The sequence below is a fragment of the Oryzias latipes genome, chromosome 18, assembly GCF_002234675.1.
Source record: "Oryzias latipes chromosome 18, ASM223467v1".
Classification (NCBI taxonomy): Eukaryota; Metazoa; Chordata; class Actinopteri; order Beloniformes; family Adrianichthyidae; genus Oryzias; species Oryzias latipes.
In genome coordinates this window covers 23,903,941-23,923,605 of record NC_019876.2, presented here as the reverse complement: position 1 = coordinate 23,923,605, position 19,665 = coordinate 23,903,941, and the positions used below count along the sequence as shown (strand labels likewise).

Here is a 19,665-nt window from a genome sequence, read left to right as displayed (position 1 = left end):
GAAAGACTTGGCTGTCTCGAGTTGAGACTTGCTCATACAACTTGGAGTTGCAACGATGACCCATAGCCTTTGCACTTATCTTTTTGCCACATTTTTTGCTGCAGAAGAGTTGTCTCCTTTTGTGGAGGCAAACTCAAAGCAAGTTGTGCTTGACTTTGACCATGTAAATACACCGTCATTGGAGTCTCAAAGTTTAGGAGGGCAATGCTAGTAAAACCACACTACAGAGCAGCAGACACAGCAGCACAATGACAAAAGTAGTTTGACTGGAGGTGGGAGTAATGAAACTAACACCTAACCTCTTCAAAACCTTTGTTCTGATCAGAGGTCGAACGTCTGCCCCTGCTCTATAACCACCCCCATATGTGGAAAGATAACATCTTTCAGGTTTTAAATACTGTACTATGTATACTATTTCTTCTTAAAGTGAAAATCCACTAAAACACATATTTTCATGTTAAAATACATTTAACATAAGAGGAAAGCTGTTTAATAGTTTTAAACACTTTGTCACATAACTTTATGAAATGACACAAACTGCAACACAAATCTCTATGTAACTAATTTTCCCTTATGTTTGTTATCAGTGTTGAAAGTAATCTCTGTGCTAAGAAAAATGTGTAAGGCCCTCTGTATTTACACAATCACCGCCTGGTATCTGTGTGCCGTTTTCTTCTATGTACAATGTTCAGTATCACCAAAAACAAAAAAAGAAGCCTAAATAACTGCACACAGTACATTATTCCAAATTGTTTAAAGGGCCTGCCATGCTATTCTTAAGCCTTTCAAAGTAAACTATATCAATTTATGTGCTAGTATAATACCCCTGGCACACTAAAGAGGAATTTTTAGATGAAATATCAGTTATTGTCAAAAGCTTCTTTTCCTAGCCGGAAGTAAGATGACTTGAACTCTTAGGCACCGCTTTTCGCTCCTTATGGGTCCTGCCCATTTCATGACATCATCCTAGAGCCGGCCTCTGCAGCGTGTCTGCGTTTCGCCTACAAAAACAAATAATATCCCAACTTTTGCAAAGATCGATGTGCGTTTTGTGCATATAAAAGGAAAGGGTTTTTGAAGATGACAGCTATAGCTCCACAGGGAAAGTGTGTGTGTGTGTTAGCCTGGGGGCAGTGGCACTGGCAGCACAGTCTTCCTGGAAAGGGCTGTGCCCCACTTTGTAACAATGTGCCCCACTTTGTGTTCCAGTGCGGCAACACAAGCTACAATGTGAGAACCCTCTCATTTTTTGGAACGTGGATTTTTGGTTCTCAATTTGTCTCTCATAGTTGAAGTATACTCATGATGAAAACTACAGGCTTCTCTTATTGTTTTAAGTGGCAGAACCTGCCAAGTAATGGCTAACTAAGTACGTTTTTTTTTTACCTCACCTTAAGTATACTACATTTATCATTAATAGAGGTACAAAGTGTTGTTTTTCATCGTCCCAATTTATATGGTTCTTCACTTTTTCTGACTCAGTAAAGCAAAATTTAAGTAGCCTATAGCTGAAAGTTAAATTAACTGTGGAGAACAACTTTAAAGAAACTGGGGTTCCATATAAGCTAAAGCCTGAAGTCTCAAAGCAGGTAAAATCATGTAAGGCTTGAGCAGATGGTGTAACGAACTGCATCACTGACTATAGATATGGAGATCCTTTTAAACCACTGAAATTCACTGAAATTTACGTTCACACAGCAGTGGAGCCACACTGGAGGCAGAGAGGGTGAAGTGTCTTGCAGAAGGACACAACAGCAGCATTAATATTATTTTGATCAGTGCTGTACATTTCAAGCTTTTTACAAACAAATGTTCTACTAGAAGTTTGCACATCATGAATAGATTATGTTTTATTGACGGAAAGCACAGCAGAATACAGCAACAGTTTAAGCATGATGTGCACAAAAACAGCTCTGTGAAGTTAAGGATTTGGAGTTCCAGGCTTCATTACTCTTGTAAAAAACATTTAAATAACAGAGACAGCAAGTGTCTCCATTTCTTTGATCTAATGCCAACAAAACCACAGAAAAAGATCACATTTTTGTTTCTGTTTAATGAGAGTTGCGCTCTCCGTGTTGCCAACGGTGAGACGGCTGCAAAGTGCACGCTCTGGGAAAAGGTGGTTAAAAAAATTAATCCATCTCTTAAAAACAACCAAAATAAATAAGTTACTTCTTCACATTCATGGTACAGCAAAGATTTTAAAAGAAAATCCTTGTTTTAAAATTTTAAAGATCCGAATCAGATCTGATCAAAAATGTTCAATAGCTCTGAAGATCCTGAAGCTCGAGTCACCAAACCTCCTCACATGACTAATCACCACCTCACTGCCGTATTGCAACAAAGGTTTTAAGAGAAAATCTGTTATACTTTTGAATAATTTTTCATGTAAACATTGATCATAATTAATCAAAAAAGACCAACAGATCTGAAGATACTAACATTACAATTTCCAAACTTTCTCACTTTACTAATTGTCTGAAAGTTGAGTTATAGAAACCCGACTGGAAATTTTGTTCCTTGAAACTTTTCGCCGCTGATCCAAGTGGAGAACATTTTAAGTCCACTTCCACTTCAAGACAACGCCACCTGGATGAATGGGAACCTGAACTGACACATAACTAACTATCATGTATTTTTGATTGTTCAAGCTACTTTACAGAAGTGTTAAATAATAAAATAAGGTGTATAGAATTAAAGGGACCCACCTGGATTTCAATATTTTCAATTTTTAAAAATGTTTTACAAAAGTATCCGATGAGGACTTGGCACTCAAAATCCAATAACTTGGAATGGCATCGAAGACTTGAAAATTCTGATGGGGAAATCTCTTACTTGAAATATTTCATATCCCTGAAAAGGTTTAGCTCTTCTCCCTCACACTTGTGTAAATACACTGGCTGCTGGTGTCGTTCTTTTGTCTTTTTGATCGATTCATCCGCTTCACATCTACAGTGGCATACTGGAGGCTTTCTGCTTCTTGAACTTTAACCTGAAGAAAAACAGAGTTAAGATGACACTTTGAATAAATACAGAATGTTTAAATAGACATTATATTTTAAAATAACCTCGTTAGTGCAAATCTTACCTTTGTGCTTGTTAAGGACAGAGTTGCCGATCTCTCCTCTTGTTATAAAAAAACAAATGTTGATTATTATGTTTTTTGTTACTTAAACTCACATTCTAAAACAATTACAGAAAAGTGAACTTGTGTGTGTGGGTGTGTGTGTGTTTGTGTGTGTGTTACCTGTGGATGGATATTTGTTGCTTTGTCTCATCTTGCACAACAGAAAAATCACCAAGACAAGAAGACAGATGATAACTATCAGTGATGTAAAAAGGTAAACCAGGAAGGGAGTATGGAAACTATCAGAATCATCATCACCTGCAGAGAGTCACATATCACACAGAGAAAAATCTTTAGGAAAGCTGCAACACACATCTTCACAGAGAAGCAGTTCATTGTCACTGTAACTCACCTGTGAGGTCCAGCTTGGTCCCGTTTCCAAACAGTATGTGTCCACATGAGACAACAGCACAGTAGTAGATCCCAGCATGAGACTCTGTCGCTTTCTTTATAGGCAGCTCATAGACACAGCTGTGTGTTTGTGTGTTGTTCTTTCTATCACACTGATCATTCCTGCCTCCATGAGTGTAAATGAGTCCTGGATGAGAGTCTTCAGAGTCTTTGAACCAGTAAACTCTGTGTTCTTCATCACAGCTCCCAGTGTGTACTGTACAGTTCAGAGTCACAGAGTCTCCTGCATGGATGTTCTCAGAGGACGACTGATCCACTGAACTCATGACAGTTAAGCCTGAACCTTTTACATTGACTGTAACACCCTCAGTGAATTTCAGGATCATTGCATAGCTCACTGCACAGTAGTAAGTAGCAGAGTCTGAAAATTGCAAATTCAAAATCTTCAAGTGATGATTTTTGTTTTCTATATCCAGTTTGAAGCGTGAATTGTCCTTGAATTCATCAAAAAAGGTCACTTCCGTGCTGTACGCATAGAAACTGGACATAAGTTCAGGCTTTCCTCCCAAACTTTGTTTGTACCAGGAAATCCATGTTAATTCATAACCTTCATAAGAACATTCTAAAGTAACTGTGTCACCAACGTTGACTGATAGAAAACCACTTTTCTGCCACACAAAGGATGAAGATTTCAGATAAGTCTTCTGACCTGAAGTGAAACAAAAGCAAAAATGCACTTATACCATTTTTAATATAAATTTGATGTAAATCCGCAAATAAATTCAAATAAAATGATAAAACCAAAACTCACCATCTGCTCCTACAAACACACATGTTAGAAAGAAAACAAAGAGCTTAGAAATCATCATGTCCAGATTCTTGTGTTGAATGTAAAATATAACTGACGATTTTTCACCTTTATAGTGACAAGACGGATTTTGATTGGTCCCCTGAAGTTGCAACAGTGTAAGGAAATATGATCACATGATCCAAGCCACAATAAGGTTTGTGTCTGTACAAAAGTGATGGGAGTGTCTACCTGCACACAGTGGAAGCCTGACTTCTGCTCGATCTCCCACAACCCTAACCCTAACCTGAAATACATCCACTTATGCAATTGAGTTCTGCTTCCTGGTCCAAAAAAGGTGACTGTGGGAGGAGCTTCAGAAGGACCCAGCCAGTGATGGCAGAGGAGGGATTATTTACTTTGACCCCTTTGTTGGTTTATATTAATGTATTAATGAACCTTATCTTCATGACCTTTTTCTTTTTTTTTACCAGTGATTTGACTTTTAGTCAGTTAGGTTACATTTGTGATTTTGTTCCCTCAGTAGAGTTTTGTTCATTTTACTTAGTTTTTGGGTTCAACTTCTGTTTTGGGTAAATAGACTTCTTCCTTTATCATTTCCACATATAGCAGATGTTTCATAGATTTTCTGCTTGTCCACCTGCTGACTCTGTTCTTTTTGCTGGGGTTACAGAACTAGCCAACTTTTTTTTAACTTGGTTCAGATATCAAAATGTATACAGGATTTGTCTGTTTCTTTCCTTTCCTCTCAACAGATGGTCCACATTGCCAAATCTGGTTGTTTTTGGTTTCTCCTTAATATTCTTTTCAAGGTGGTTTTCCTCCATACTATTACCTTTTTTTTACCCTCATCTTCTTCAGTATTAGAATCATGGTCACATAAGCCATTCTTATTCAAATAAGACAGATTGGCTGTATCGTAAATTTCAGTTTACACATTAAACTACAATATTCATAACCTGCGACAGACTGGCGACATGTCCAGGGTGCCCCTGCCTTTGCCCACAAGTGTGCGGGATAGGCTCCGGCAGCCCTGTGACCCCGTAAAGGAATAAAGGGAAGAAGATGAATGACTGAATATTCATAACTCCAAAGATGGGTTTGATGTTCTTTCCCCCGTGGTAAAAGTTTGTGACCTGGTAAAGACTTTAAAATTATTTTCCTTTATAGATCACCTTTGGTTTGTTTATCATCAGCTTGATGCCTCTAAAAGAGAACGTCTTGTACACTTAATGATGCGTTCACACAAAGAAGTGTGATGCGGATTTGAGAACATGCATTCTTGAACACACATTTAGGTCATGATGTTCACACTGAACTGTCGCTACCCGACCTTAGCGCATGTTAGCCAGCTATAGTTGGAAGAAGCTAGGTGTAAAATGTCGGAGTGGTGAAAATCTCGCAAAATCTTGACTTAGGCTTATTCTTTCACAGCTGTATTCCGACATACAAAAGAGTTAATGTAAAAGAATTCTGGCGGGGCACAAACCACAATGATTTATTTCTCCTTCATGATAAATTCTCAAATGATTGGCACTTCCGTAAATTAAAAAGAATGCCACTACCAAATCCAAGTCCATGGGTTAATGTTCAGTGGTCACCCCACCTGTTTTTTAATGTAGAGCCAAAAAATGGTCATAGAAACTTGTGTAGCGACTCGTAAACGCAGGAGATTTCACAGCAGAAGCCCAAAATGTGCATTTACACATATTAACACAAACCTTTCATTGGAGATGTCTGCTTGAATGCATGCCACCAAGGGCGGTGTGAACATAGCGTAAGAGCCATAGATCTTTTTTTTTTTTTTTTGCATTATTGACCTCTAAATGGTGACTGGAACTTATTGGTAAAAGGTAAATGGCGTATACTTATGTAGCGCTGTTCTACCTTTCTTAAGGCACAAAGCGCTTTACACTCACAGACCCATTCACACACGCATTCACACACCGGTGGCGGCTCCGCTGCCCAACACTGGCGCCAACCTTCCACCAGAGGCAAGGTGGGGTTCAGTGTCTTGCCCAAGGACACTTCCACATAAGGGCAGGCAAGGCGGGACTCGAACCCGCAATCTTGCGGGTCAATCGGCCTACCACTGCACCACGGCCACTCCTAATAAAGAGTGAGAAACTTTTCTAATTGATACTGAAGGCTTTATAGTATTCATAATCATATTGTTTCAGCTGCATAGTTTGACATATTTTCGAGATTTAAGATGTTTAAGCATTTCCTGTACCAGTTTGGATTGTTCTAAAACTTATCTTTCAAAGATCTTTACATAATCACATTGTGAACATAACTGTATCCATCCATCATAAGAACCTGAAGTATCGCTTTCAGGGCACTGGGTTGCCGGAGCCAACCCAGCTACTGTTTAGTGACAGAAGAGGATACCCTGAACAGGTTGCAGGATCACACATATACTCATAGGAGCAATTTATAGATCCCAGTTAATCTATGAAGCATATTTTTGGACTGTGAGAGGAAACCAGAGTGCTGGAGAAAACCCATATACCCACAGGGAGAACATCCAAACTCCACACTGAAAATATCTCAGCTAGGATTAAAACTAAGAGCTTCTCACTGTAAAGCAAAAGCATTAACCACCATGCCACAAAAATGTGTTTAAAAACAAACTGAAGAAAGGTTTTTTTTTTGTTTTTATCCCTTCTCAGTCTTGATTTGTATCTGTTTGTATTTTTCCTTCCAGTACATATTTTTCCTTTATTCATTGCCAACGTTTACTATCCAGCCTTTTTCTTCATGTTTCAAATCAAGCCTCCAAGTAGACGCATGCAATTGTGAGGCAGAACAACAGTGCATCTGACTGACACTGCACAGATAGACAATCCCTTGATTATATTTTGTTATAAATTGTAATTTTTTCAAATGTTACAGATGCTGGTTAGTGAAGAGATATATAGATATGTAGAACTGGTGAAAATGGGGAGTGGTTGACCACCTGTGTAAGACAGCAGTGCTGCCATAAGTGTGTGAATGTGGGTGTGGATGGGTGAACGGGACTGTGACTGTCAAATGCCTTTGGCCTTTAGGAAGGTAGAAAATTGCTAAATAAGTATTTACCATGGATTCTGATAGTCTTTAATTCAATAGATGAGAGAAAAAGGAATGCTGGTACAGATTTCCTTCAATGAATGAGTTTGGAAGGAAGGTAAATATCTGGATATGGATACATTGTTTAACAGAAAAGAACCTTGTTGTCCAGAAGTAGCACTTTTTGAGGAATATCTCAAAGTGGGAGACGGGCAATAGTCAGAAGCTTGACATGGCAACAGACGGTCGAGACACACAGAAGTAAGCATCACAGAGTGGCAACTTGTCATAGAACAGGATAAGATTGGGATTATGGCGTGACAGCTGGTGGTCAGTGCAAAGACCAGCAATGAAACTTGGTTTGGCACAAATGAAGTTCTGGAACAAATTGCAGACTACTTAAATGTGGCATAGGGGGATAAAGATTGATCGACTTAATCGATGAATCGATTTATAGACAATCCAACCAGATCAATCTGTCTGAGGCAATTGTTAATCAAACTGACCTATACCATTTTGAAAGTCCTTTCAGAATAAAATAAATTGATTACATCGATATTGGAAAATACCATTTTGATTGAGACATGGTAGGTTTATTTTACTGTGATGTAAAAACAACACAAATCCCAAAAAACACACAATGGGAAAAACCCACCAATTCTCCCGCAAGATTAAACTTTACATTTAATACAAAGTTATTTGCTCTCACAATGAGATTGCGTTTTCAAATGACACACACACATACATCATATGAATAGACATTGATAAGAACTAGCTAAACACTGATGTGCTCAATGTATAACACTATAATGAATGGAGGCTCTGCCTCTGTTCCCACTTTTGGCATCCATTGCTTCAAAACAGAATAGCACACCTTTTTCCCTTTCATTCTAATGCTCTGAGTGCTAATTGTAAAACTGTTTGCCAGGTATTTGCCCATGTGATGAGTCAGTGTGCATATTTGAATGGCAGAGAATTCTGTCTGTGTGTATTTGAGTGTAAAGCAGGAACAGTGCTTGTAGTTAAGCGAATTGGTTCAGGGGGTTGGTTAATGAGTTGTTTAATTGTGTGTAGTATAGGATTTTACAGCCTTAAAACATCAACAATAACTGTTAAAAATTAGAGTTGACTACTTAGCATATTGCCGGTTATTTTTTAGAACATAGCTCTGTCTATCAATGAGAGACAACTGTAGAATTATACCACTGTTAGAACAAACGGTGACATTAGTTTTTACACCTGAGAATTCTAGGCATTAAATTTACGAGAAAAGCCTTGGTGCGAAATGTCAAAACGCTGCAAATCTCGCAATTTGTCCATGAAAAGGTAACGGTGCAGGACATTGGTAGTGTTTTTTGCAATGGTGGGTATGAATTACCATCATGTCAGGAGAGTGGCCTTGGTTTATCTTTATTTGAAAACAGATGCAGTCTTTGTCAGGCTCAATGCCGTGTCTGGGTTACCACATAAACTAAAACAATATGTCACTAAAAATCCGGGTCCCGTATTGGTCAAAGGTAAACCTGCTTTAACTTACAAGGGGCGACAGTGGCTCAGGCGGTTGAGCGGGTCGTCCAATGATCAAAGGGTCAGTGGTTCAATCCCCGCTCCCACCAGCCCAAAATGTCGTTGTGTCCTTGGGCAAGACACTTCACCCTCCTTGCCTCCACTGTGGCTCCACTGGTGTGTGAATGTGCATGAATGATCCCGGTGATGGTCAGAGGGGCCGTAGGAGCGAACTGGCAGCCTCTGTCAGGCTGCCCCAGGCATAGCTTACCATCATCTGAATGAATAATGGACACAATGTAAGCACTTTGAGCTTCTGGAAAAGCGCGGATAAATACAATCCATTATTATTACAAAGCACTTTCAGTGGCAGCGTGTTTTTTACATATAGTCTGGAAATGGTCGTAAAACTTATGTAGCTCTGTGTGAACACGAGAGTTGAATTCAGCAAACCTAAATGCATGTTTATGTGAGTAAACATAAATTTTTCATTGGAAGTTATCGCACGAACATGCATTGCCGATGGCAGATTGAATTTAGCTTTACACTTCAAGAGACTGACTATCACACCATAGACTCAATCAACAAATCCCATATTCCCTTCACCACATGCTATTGATCAGAAAACAATCTAGATACAGGTGAGATGGGAATGGGATTTAAAAAAACAAGGCATTTAGCGATACATCCAACCCTACTCCTTTCATCAAGTCATGAATTTTTAGCCCACAAGATTACAGGCAGAAAAGCAAGACTCAGACACATCCAAAATCCACTCGTGGTGCTATCTTTGATTACACAAGAGACACAAAGTGTCACACAAGAAACCACACAAATGAAATAGAAAAGACAGGAGTACTTGACCAGTTTGACTGATACTTATAACAACAAAAAAGAACAGCTGAGGAGAAAACGTTCAGAGGTGAGGCTGAAGATTCCACTGTGTCACCTGTTATCTTCCTCATCTGCCATCATTAGATACTAATGAAAAAATACATATTTCTCTACTGATCTGTGCAAAAGATTTCTGTATGATTCAAATAATTGAAAATAAGTGTATACACAAAATTGCTGTATTTTGAGTACTTCCTGTTAGTGTCAGCAGCCAAATGATGCAGGACCCAGCTTTGCATCACATTAAATGGCACGATCCCTTGCTTTTTGAGTGAATACTTTTGATTAAATGCTTTTTACTATTATATTTTTTACATGTTTAGACATTTTATTACAGACTGATTATCCATATGATAAATAATTTGTTTCACCTTTGTCTGTCCTTTATTTAGTGAATAGATACAACTGAGCTGAAACTGAAAGACAGAAGATGAGGCAGGCTCTAGCTCTGCCACATGTGAGCTCATGTTTGCTCTTTGATGGTTGCCCAAAAATCCCAGTTTGTTAAATTTTTGTTTTGCTTTGACTGCAAATATGTTGAATGTTATATATCAGCTCCAAAATGTCTTAAAATTGGACTTTCAATCAAAGCGTGAGGTAATAAATAATTAACAACAAATGGCGGACCGACACATCTTTATGATGACTGAAAGACTTCTAAAAAGGAAATGAGGTAAAAAGGACTTATCTCCTCAAACTCACAGAGATGTTACTGTTTTGTCTTTGTTGTGTATTTTTCTGGAGTCTTTGTTGCATCTTCATTGTTCGGCAACAGCGGAAATGCTACTTTAAATTATTTAGTCCCAGAAGGAGATCAGGATCATGAAGACTTTCAGCACTTCTCTGAACCTTCATCACCCTCGTCTTCATCATAACTGTCTCACATCTCCAATCAAAGCTTCTGTCCCAGCAGGTTTTGATCAGAGGAAAGTTGCTGTGACCTTAATATTTTCAGGCCCATCTTCCTGTCTTAAACTTCTCAGAATCAAGTTTCCACTGGTGGAAACTTCTGCAGTGTACATCTCACCACCATCACCACAAAAGTGGAGCACAAACAGAAAGACCATTTCAGACGCAAATGAAGAAACCATGAATGATGAATTTAAAATAGTAAAAACAGGAAGGGGTGAGTGTTTCCAAAACTGCAGCTTCTTTTTTTATTGTTGTATTCTATTCTGCTGCTTCAATTATAAAATGTCATTTGAAAACTGCCTAAACATTTCTTTTTTTATTGTTGTAAGAAAATGGTGGCTATTCTGCTCTGACAGGAGTATCAGTAATTGCTATCACTTTGCATTTAATGCACTCTCTCCATGTTTTCATTTTGGTGACAATGTTCAGACCTCAGACTCAGAGCAAGGTAATGAACAGTCTGCATCCTTCTTCTGACAGACACACGAAACCATGAAAGATCTGGAGGTGGGTAAAAAGTGTGAGATGGAGTGATAAGTATGAAGCTGAAAGTTGAAAACTGAAAGTAGTTATGCCCCCGTGGCACAATGTAAACTACAGAGCATCTCTAGTTTAGAGGAGAGAAAGTGGTGATTTTATTGGACATGTGGGTGAAAGAAACAGATGAGGAGGAAGTGATGGGTAAGTTTGGTGTTCAGGACAGGAATACAGCAGGACAGATAGTGATGGACTTTGTTAAAAGAAAGGAAATAGCAGTGGTGAAGACATTTTTACAGAAAAGTGAGTCATAAAGGGTCAAAAAAGGTGGTGTCATGTCTCGTCAAGTTCCTGTCCATTACTTGTGTTGTGTTGTGCGGCACTTCCTGTTTTATTCTGAAGGGTTAAACCACTTCTCGTTTCAGACCTTCCTCTTCCTGCCCTAGTCTGTTTCCCCACAGCTGAGACTGCCTCATCATCCCTGATCATTCCCACCTGTGCTTCCCCTCCTCATGTATTTATAGCATGAGTTTCCCTTTGTTCAGTGCCTGTTTGTCACGTGTCTTCACTTGTCAAAGCTTAGCCAAATGTCTTGAATCAGAGAATTAAAAGTAATCTTGAACTCTGCATCTGAGTCCAGTCCTGGGTTTTGAGAAGATTTAGCAGCTATTAACTGGACTGAAAAATAACCGTCTGTATTTACTGCAGCCATAACTCAGTGATGGAGCAGTGACAGACACCTTATTGCAAACAACTTCGAGCAAGCATCCAGACCAATTTTGGATGGTGAACTTATTAAAAAATGCTGAAGGCGGCAGAAGTGTTGTGCCCCAAAAAGCAGTCGACCTTTGCTAACATAAGTCTGTCAAGGAGTACGATCAGATCCATCATCTCTGAGGAGACTTGAGCACCAAAAGAAAGAACCCAGTCATTTATTGCATTCCTGTCTCTACTGATGAGAGCACCAACATCACAGATATCGCACCGCTGTGCATATTTATAGAAGTGTTAAAGAGAGTTATTTGAGTTGATGGACACAACAGCTGATGACATCAGCTCTGTAGTTACTGTGCTGGACGATGTTGGAGTGCACTGGTCATGTGATGTCAGTCTGGTCACTGATGGCGCCCCTTTAAAGGTCAGGAAGAAGGCAGGTGTTGCCACAAAATTTAGGCAGAAAACCAGGAAAAGATTCTTGGACATTTCATTGTGTTTTGCACATTTGAATGACAGTAAATGTTTTTCTGCACAGGATTGGATATTGGTGGCTGGATTAAGTTTGAGGAGTGAAGGAAGGTTAACTCCAAATTCTTGTCTTCACTAATGCTTGCAAGTTTAACTAAGTTTAAGTTTTCATTGATTCGCACATTTACATTTCAGGAGGGGTGTTCTTTTTTTTTTCTTCTTCATTGAGTTTATTATTGTTTATTATTATTATTATTGGGATTGCTTCAGTGTCAGATGTAAAACATTCAGTCTGTATGAAATTGTATTTTATTGTAATTTTTTAAAGTGAAATTATTTTTATTTGAGATCCATTGGCCTCTGTGAATGAATTTGTAATAAAAACTGATTAGGCTACCATGTTGGTTGAGGCATTTTTTCTCCCCGAACCAAAATGAGTTTGGCACCCCTGGTATATGGCCTAGCCACAGATCTGTGTGAACACTATATACTGAAAGGGCATTCAAGAATGCCTGTTTATTGAACTTGCTATACCCGGTGGGTATGTGGCATAAGTGAGGGCTCAATAGAGGCTTTGGGAGATCTGGAGGTTTCTTCCAGATGACTGGACAGCTAAAGCTAAAGTGAGGGAGACTGGAAGTAATATTTTTGATTTGTGTCTGGAAGGTGGAAAGCAGATAAGAAAACTATATGGAGGAATCAGGAAACCCAGGAGAAGATTAGTAAAGAAAAAGTGGGACAATAAGAGTACAGAAAGAAGGCAGCTGTGAGTAAAAGGAGATGCAGCACAAGATGGAGATTGGACAAGGGAGACATGCAGAGTTATGAAAATACAGAGGAAATAAAGCTGATGAGTCACACAAAGATGTTATGGGAAAGAGCATAAAAACACGATGGTTTCATACAAAGGAAGAGAACCACAGATGCAATATTTATAATATAAGGATGGTTCTGGAGGAGAACAAAGATGGTCTGAAGGATCTGAATTTTGTCTTTGTAGATACAAAGAATATTTTTGACAGGATACAGAGAGGGGCTGTGGTTTGAATGAGGAAGTGTGGAGTGACAGAGAATTATGTTACAGTTGTTCAGCTTGTGTGAGAGCTTGAAGACAGCAGTTAGGTGTCCTGTATTGGTGCTACAAAGGAGTTCAAGGTGGAGGTGGGGCTGAACCAAGGATCAGCTTTGAGCTTCTTGTTTCTGTGGTGATGGAAAGACTGATGGATGAGGTTAGACATGAATGTCTGTGGACCATGACATTTGCAGATGACATTGATGTGTAGTGAGAGCAGGTGTTGGAACATCTAGAGGTGGAACGTTTGCTCTGCAAAGGGGAGGAATGAAGGTCAACTCCTCCAAGACAGAATATCTGTGTGTGAATGAGAGGAACTCAAGTGGAGCGAGAGATTATAGGAAGCAGAGGTGAAGAAAATGGAGGACTTTAAGTACTTATGATCGGGTCAACCGTCCAGGGCAACGGAGATCATGATCATGAGGTGAAGAAGGGTGTGCAAGCAGGTTGTTTTTGACAGATTGAGATGGTTACGACACGTTGAGAAAAGGGTCAGTGCACCCACACAGAGTGAAAGCAGGTGCCTCTGAGAAAAGACTCAACGATGGCATCGGTGAAGGTGAACAAGAAGCTTATGTTCAACTGAGCCATCTCAGTTGCGGCTGTTCATCATTTGTTCCACAACAAATCAAAGCAGTAAATCTGAGGATGTAACTGCAAAGTTCATTGTGTGTTCTGAGCTTTTAGAAGTCTATATGCAGACACAGACGGGCCAGAAGTGAATTTAAGTTCATGAGAGTTGTCTCAGTGCTGGCAGCCTATTGATGACTTTGTTGTGTTCTTGGTGGTTTCCAGGAGACGTATGGTTTGCTTTATGGCCCAGATCAGCGACCCATCAAGTTTGTTGAGTTCAGACAACAACCCGAGAAGGGCCAATCTGCCATGAAAGACTGCTGTGATGGCTTCCTGAGAGGGAGAGGAAGGAAAGCAGATCGTGTTGTAGCTATGTGTGAATGTCGCTCCATCAGTCAGACTCAGAGCTGCACCTCAGGGACTCTGAGTGTGTGTGCTCTGTTTCTGTTTCCATTTTGTTGATAAGCGTCTGTGCTTTTGCTTTTGATTGCAGCGTCTTTTTAGTTCCCCTCTAAACGCTGTGCAGTAGACTGTAACTTGTAACTGAGAATCTTGCAGTAATCTCTTCCTCACTGAAATTACTGCATCGGTGGTGGGAATGCAGGTGAAGAGGGAAGTTACATCATAAGACACCATCGTCTCGACAGAATCCAGCTGAAGATCTTTGTTTGCAAAATCTTGTGAATTCCTAACATGATGCTCTGTGTTGCCAACAAGAGGGGCCAAAATAGTAGCCAGGTGTTTAGCCATGTTGTAAGTTATTGAGTCAATGCTGCTGACAATGGGTCTCAGTGGAATTCCTTCCTTGTGGATTTGTGGGAGGCCATAAATGCATGGAATGGTATTACCCGGGTACAGTCTGTAAAATAGAAGCTTGTCGATGACTTGATCTCTCTCCAGTCTTTGTAGGCAGTCTATAACCTTTTTCTTGTAGTCGCTGGTTGGGTCTCTTCTCAGTGCTTCATATGTGGCGGTGTCGCTGAGTAGGTTGTTAACTTTGGCTTCATAGTCCATGGCATTCAGGATCACAGTACATCTCCCCTTATCCGCTGGTAAAATGTTGATACTGTGGTCCTTCTCCAGAGCTGTCAAGGGCTTTCTTTCATCTGAGGAAAGATTGAAAGGTGGTGGTTTGGCACTGGACAGTGCAGCCGAAATTTTGAGTCGTAATTCTTCAGCTTGAGATCCAGTCAAATTGTTCCTCTTTATGGCCGTTTCTGTAGCTGTGATGATTTTGATTTTTTTAAAGACCCTTTAACACCTCTGAAATTATGTTAATTGCGGCAACAGTTAAAGAGTTACGGTACTTGAAAACATATCAACACTGGAGCCAAAGTTCTGGTGTAAAAGGGTTAACCCTTGTGCTATCCTAGGCACTTCAACGTTGGGAGTTGGGTCATCTAGACCCACTAGACAGTGCTCTGAACCTTTTTTCTTCAATAATTTGTGATCTTCACTGGTGTCCATGGATTACATGAAATCTTTCCACCTTTATCCACCTTTGTCATGGTATGAATAACACATCAAAGTAAGGGTGGGATCATCTAAGACAGCACAGGGCTTAAATATGTGCAGGAAGCTTCAGAAGAATGTGCAATGTCCTTTGTGTTCATTTCATTCTATAATAATGCATCAATGTCATGATCATTTGACATATTTACACAGTGTTAATTGCGAAAGAAACAACATTAATCTTTAAATCTGAAGTAATAAATGCAGTTTATCACTCAGCATATGTGTGCATTGAAACATAAACTACAATTTTGAATTGAAAAAGTATCAGCTGGCCACTTCCTGTTAGATCTGTTATCATTGACAGCTTCTTTTTGATGTAAAAAAAAAAAACGTGAAGCTTAAAGCCTTAGAGTCAGAGAAGCTGATTATGAATGATGGACTTTAGGAAGCAAAAACCAGGTCTGGGATCAGTTCTGATTCAGGGATCTGAGATTCAGGTTGGCAAAGCATCAACCAGCTCAGACTGTGATCAGGTAACATGTAGAACTGGTCATGATTAACTTTACAAAAAAAGTCAGAATAGCATCTACTTTTTAACAAAGATACAACCAAGTTGGGAAAAAGCAAGCGATTCTGTCTCTATGCTTTACCATCTGATTCTACATATAGTGAATCAAACAAACAGGCCTTAAAAGCAGTGGGAACGAAGCGTTTTACACAATGCTTTATCTGTAGATAACATGTTAACACGATATAACTCGAACATTTTATTTTTTTAAATTTAGAATCTAAAAGTGTTTTTTGATCATGGTTTGTTATTTTTCATTTTACCATGGTCCGGGTGAGGTATCAATTCTGATTGGCTGCTGGTTGTGCATTAAAAACTGATTACAGCACGCCTAAAAATAGAAGTTCCGGTTACATAGCTTAAATGTTCTATATCGCTATGCTGGCTTCTTTAAAAAAAAGTTTTGCTTCATCATCTGGACAAAAACAAGCAGTAAGAGGTAAACTTTCTTTCTGTACTGATGCTTTATTTAACACTTCGTGACCACCAGAATATATGCCACCTTCCATTGCTGCTGCAGTCGACGTCAGTGCCAGATGAGCCGGCTAAGGGGCGCATTGTCATGTTACTGTGACAACGTTCCCATCACATAACAAATAGTCTGCTTTTTGTTAAAAAAGTGAACCAAACCCAAAAAAAAAAAGAATAAAGTACTAAAAACTGATTGAATATTTATTTATTTTGTAAGTTACCAAGGTATAAGCGTGTTAATGGCTTTGGAAGTGTACATTATCAGAAGTACCACACTTCGAAGGCCATTAACGGAAGCAACCAGTAATTCAGGCTTCCACGGCATAAATTAATTTCTGATAATGCACACTTCTTCAGCCATTGACCATTACTTCTGCTACAGCAATCGGGAGTTCTGCAAAAATCCAACCAAAGCCCGACAGGGGACAGCCAAGCTAATATTTAAGTTAAAGCAAACTTCAGTTTACAGACATGGAAACTAACCACAAATGAAATAATTAACCATCATGATGAGCTATTTAGTAATGAAGAGTGTGAAATTGTGAGCACAAAAAGTGCAAATGATGTTCCTAAAACACATTAAGGATGAAGTTGGAATAAATAAAAAATGATTGTGTTTTTCTGTTTCAAAAATAAAACTTGAGCTATAGCTAAACACTAGATGGCACAGTTTCACATTAAAATAGCAACCAAAATGTGTTTGATTTATTTTTAACAACGTATTCATGTTTCCTGTTGAACTCATAATGTGTGGTATGTTTGTTGTTTCTGAGTTAGTTTAAGTTGTGTTTGCTACAAAGCTGTGAGAGTGTGTGTGGGAGTGAACGGGCCACTGAAGCAAACAAACTGCATCATAAATGCGACCACATCAGCATCCTGTCAGGACAGGGGGAGGAGGGACTGACCAAACCACAGCGTCTGAAGTCAGAACGGGCGGGAACTAAGACTCCAGGGCTTTTTGCTGTTTGCTGCAGCATCTGAAAACACTAATCTGTCTTTAAAAGTCCAAACTTGAGGGAAGATTCAAGAGATTTTACCTAATGTAGATTTTTTTCTGCTTTGAGAAATTGATAAAAACAGACACTGATGGTTTCTGCTGTTGTGTTGGTTTCTGTACTAATGCTGCAGGTTAACATCACAGCACAGAGTTTGTATGAACTGCAGAGCTTTTGAACACCCACAAAAACAAGACACAACGTTCAGATTTTCTCCTCTTCATCTTCTCTTTACACACCTGAAGTCTTTGAATGTGTCATCTACTGCCACGACCACATCTGAGGGATGTGGGATCCTGTCAAAAAAACCTTTAGTTTTCTCTAATCCAGATCATCTCTTTTTGCTGAGAACCTCAGCCGCATTAAATGTCATTTGTTGGTGCATCACTGCCCCCTGTTGGCCAACAGCTTAACTGCAACTTTTAAAAACAAAAATCTTGTTAATGAGGTGGAGAAATTGTGAAACAAGATCAATCTGCTTGGTTTCAGAATTTAAAATAAAGAACTTCCTTTCTTTTTTTTTTGCTTAATGTCACAAAAAGTCAGACACAAAATAAAGAAAGGATTAACTGTTCACTAAATTCAAATGCTAAAAAGATTGGGAATTGCAGCAAGTATTAGAAAGTGATTGGAACAAGAAAATTACCTTTTTTTTATCAATGAAGTGAAAATATTTTTCAAAAAATATACAAGAAATGATGTGATTTAGTTCTCCTGGGTAAAAGTCTCTACAGGTTGAAGGTGGAGCAAAAGCTTCTCTTCTTCTTTAACACATTTTTGTCAGCCATGTCAGAATTTAAGTAGAGATGAAGGCAGACCCTTCTCTTTACCACCATTCAATTTTGCATAGGGGTAGTAGTGAAGGGTCAGAATCATTGACTGTATAAGAGGGAACTGGACTGATCGGATCGCGTGTGACGTCATCCATAGAAAATGCCTTACATTTATGTCCAACCGAAGTGATTGGTCTGAGTCAACATTTCTGTGGCAACTATTGTTGCCTATCAGGACTGAACACGATCAAAGTAACACCCCTCCCACTGAAAGCGGACTTGGGAGAATCTGTCAAACGTTCGAGTGGCCAGTGGGGACCACATGCTTTTTACTGAGGCATATGATTGGTCAGTTCATAACTTAAATAACTTCTGATTAAAAGAAACGTCAGAAAAAACAAAAATATGGGCCCAGCGGTGCTCTCTCCACGCGGGAGAGGGTTTACATTACACCTGAGCCGGGGGTGTCCGTATCCCTGTGGGGTGGGTTCTGGTCCTTGCCCCTGAGTGCTTGGCTCCGCCAAATTTCCAACAATGGCCGAGCCTGGTCAGGCCATGTTTACAACACCCCTCGTCCCCCCCCCCCCCCCCTTTCCCCTGGGTGCCCCCCTCCTGGGCGGGGACGGCTGGCCCCTACCTTTCTCCTTCCTGGACCAACCGTGGGCCGGGTGGGTGGCTGCCTGGAGTGCGGAGCGGGTCTCCCTTGGGGGGTCCTGGCTCGTACCTGGGGTTGGGGCAGGGGGATGACCAGAACTCCTGGGTGGTGATAGGGTGCTCGTCTGGGGCTGTAGGCACCCTTCTCGGGTGGGGCCCTGCGTTGGGCCCTCCCGGCGCGGCGGGGGGGCTGCTCTCCTGGTTTTGGCTGGGGCGGCACTCTCTTTCCCCCCATGCCTCCCTGCTCTCTGGCTCTGGGGACCTCGCGGCGGTCCTGCCGGCCCTGGCCTAGGTGGCGGATGTGGTCGCCCATGGGGCGGTTGTTCTCTGCCTGCTGCCGTGTGGCGTTGGGGGGTTCTGGCTGCCGCTGCGGCGGTGGTCTTGGTGTGGGGATGGCTGGGCGCTCTCCCTCCTTCTTTTCACATTCCACCATCCATTTTAGAAGAACATAAACACTCACCTGAGCACAGGTGTTATCTCACCTTTGCACTAATAGTTTGCGTGACTGAATGAATGAAATATTTCACACTAGTTGGTTTGAAGGCATAAGTATGCGTGTGTGAACACTATCTGTTTTGTGTACATGTTGGCATGTGGACATTTTTGCAGCTAGCAGGTGTGTTGTTAACGTTTGAGTGTGTGTGTGAACAGGCCCCGCCCTTTGATATTTGTACTACATTTGAACCTTACCGTAATGATAAACAGCCAGTAAACTTGTTGCTTTATGCTGCTTCATGTTCTTATCCCCCCTCCTATTATCACCCTCCTATCCCCTCCCTCTCTCTTCTTCCCT

General features: G+C 40.2%; 1 protein-coding gene across 1 annotated transcript; it reads right to left on the bottom strand.

The window, feature by feature from the left end:
* Positions 1-2,653: 2,653 nt before the first annotated feature.
* LOC101169755 lies at positions 2,654-14,970 on the bottom strand. The gene is made up of 6 exons (XM_023965946.1): positions 14,805-14,970; positions 4,290-4,298; positions 3,480-4,214; positions 3,248-3,385; positions 3,089-3,126; positions 2,654-2,992 (listed from the first exon to the last, which is right to left on the bottom strand). The coding sequence occupies exons 1-6, from the start codon at positions 14,968-14,970 to the stop codon at positions 2,864-2,866; spliced, it is 1,215 nt and encodes a 404-aa protein (XP_023821714.1). The 3' UTR covers positions 2,654-2,863.
* Positions 14,971-19,665: the final 4,695 nt, after the last annotated feature.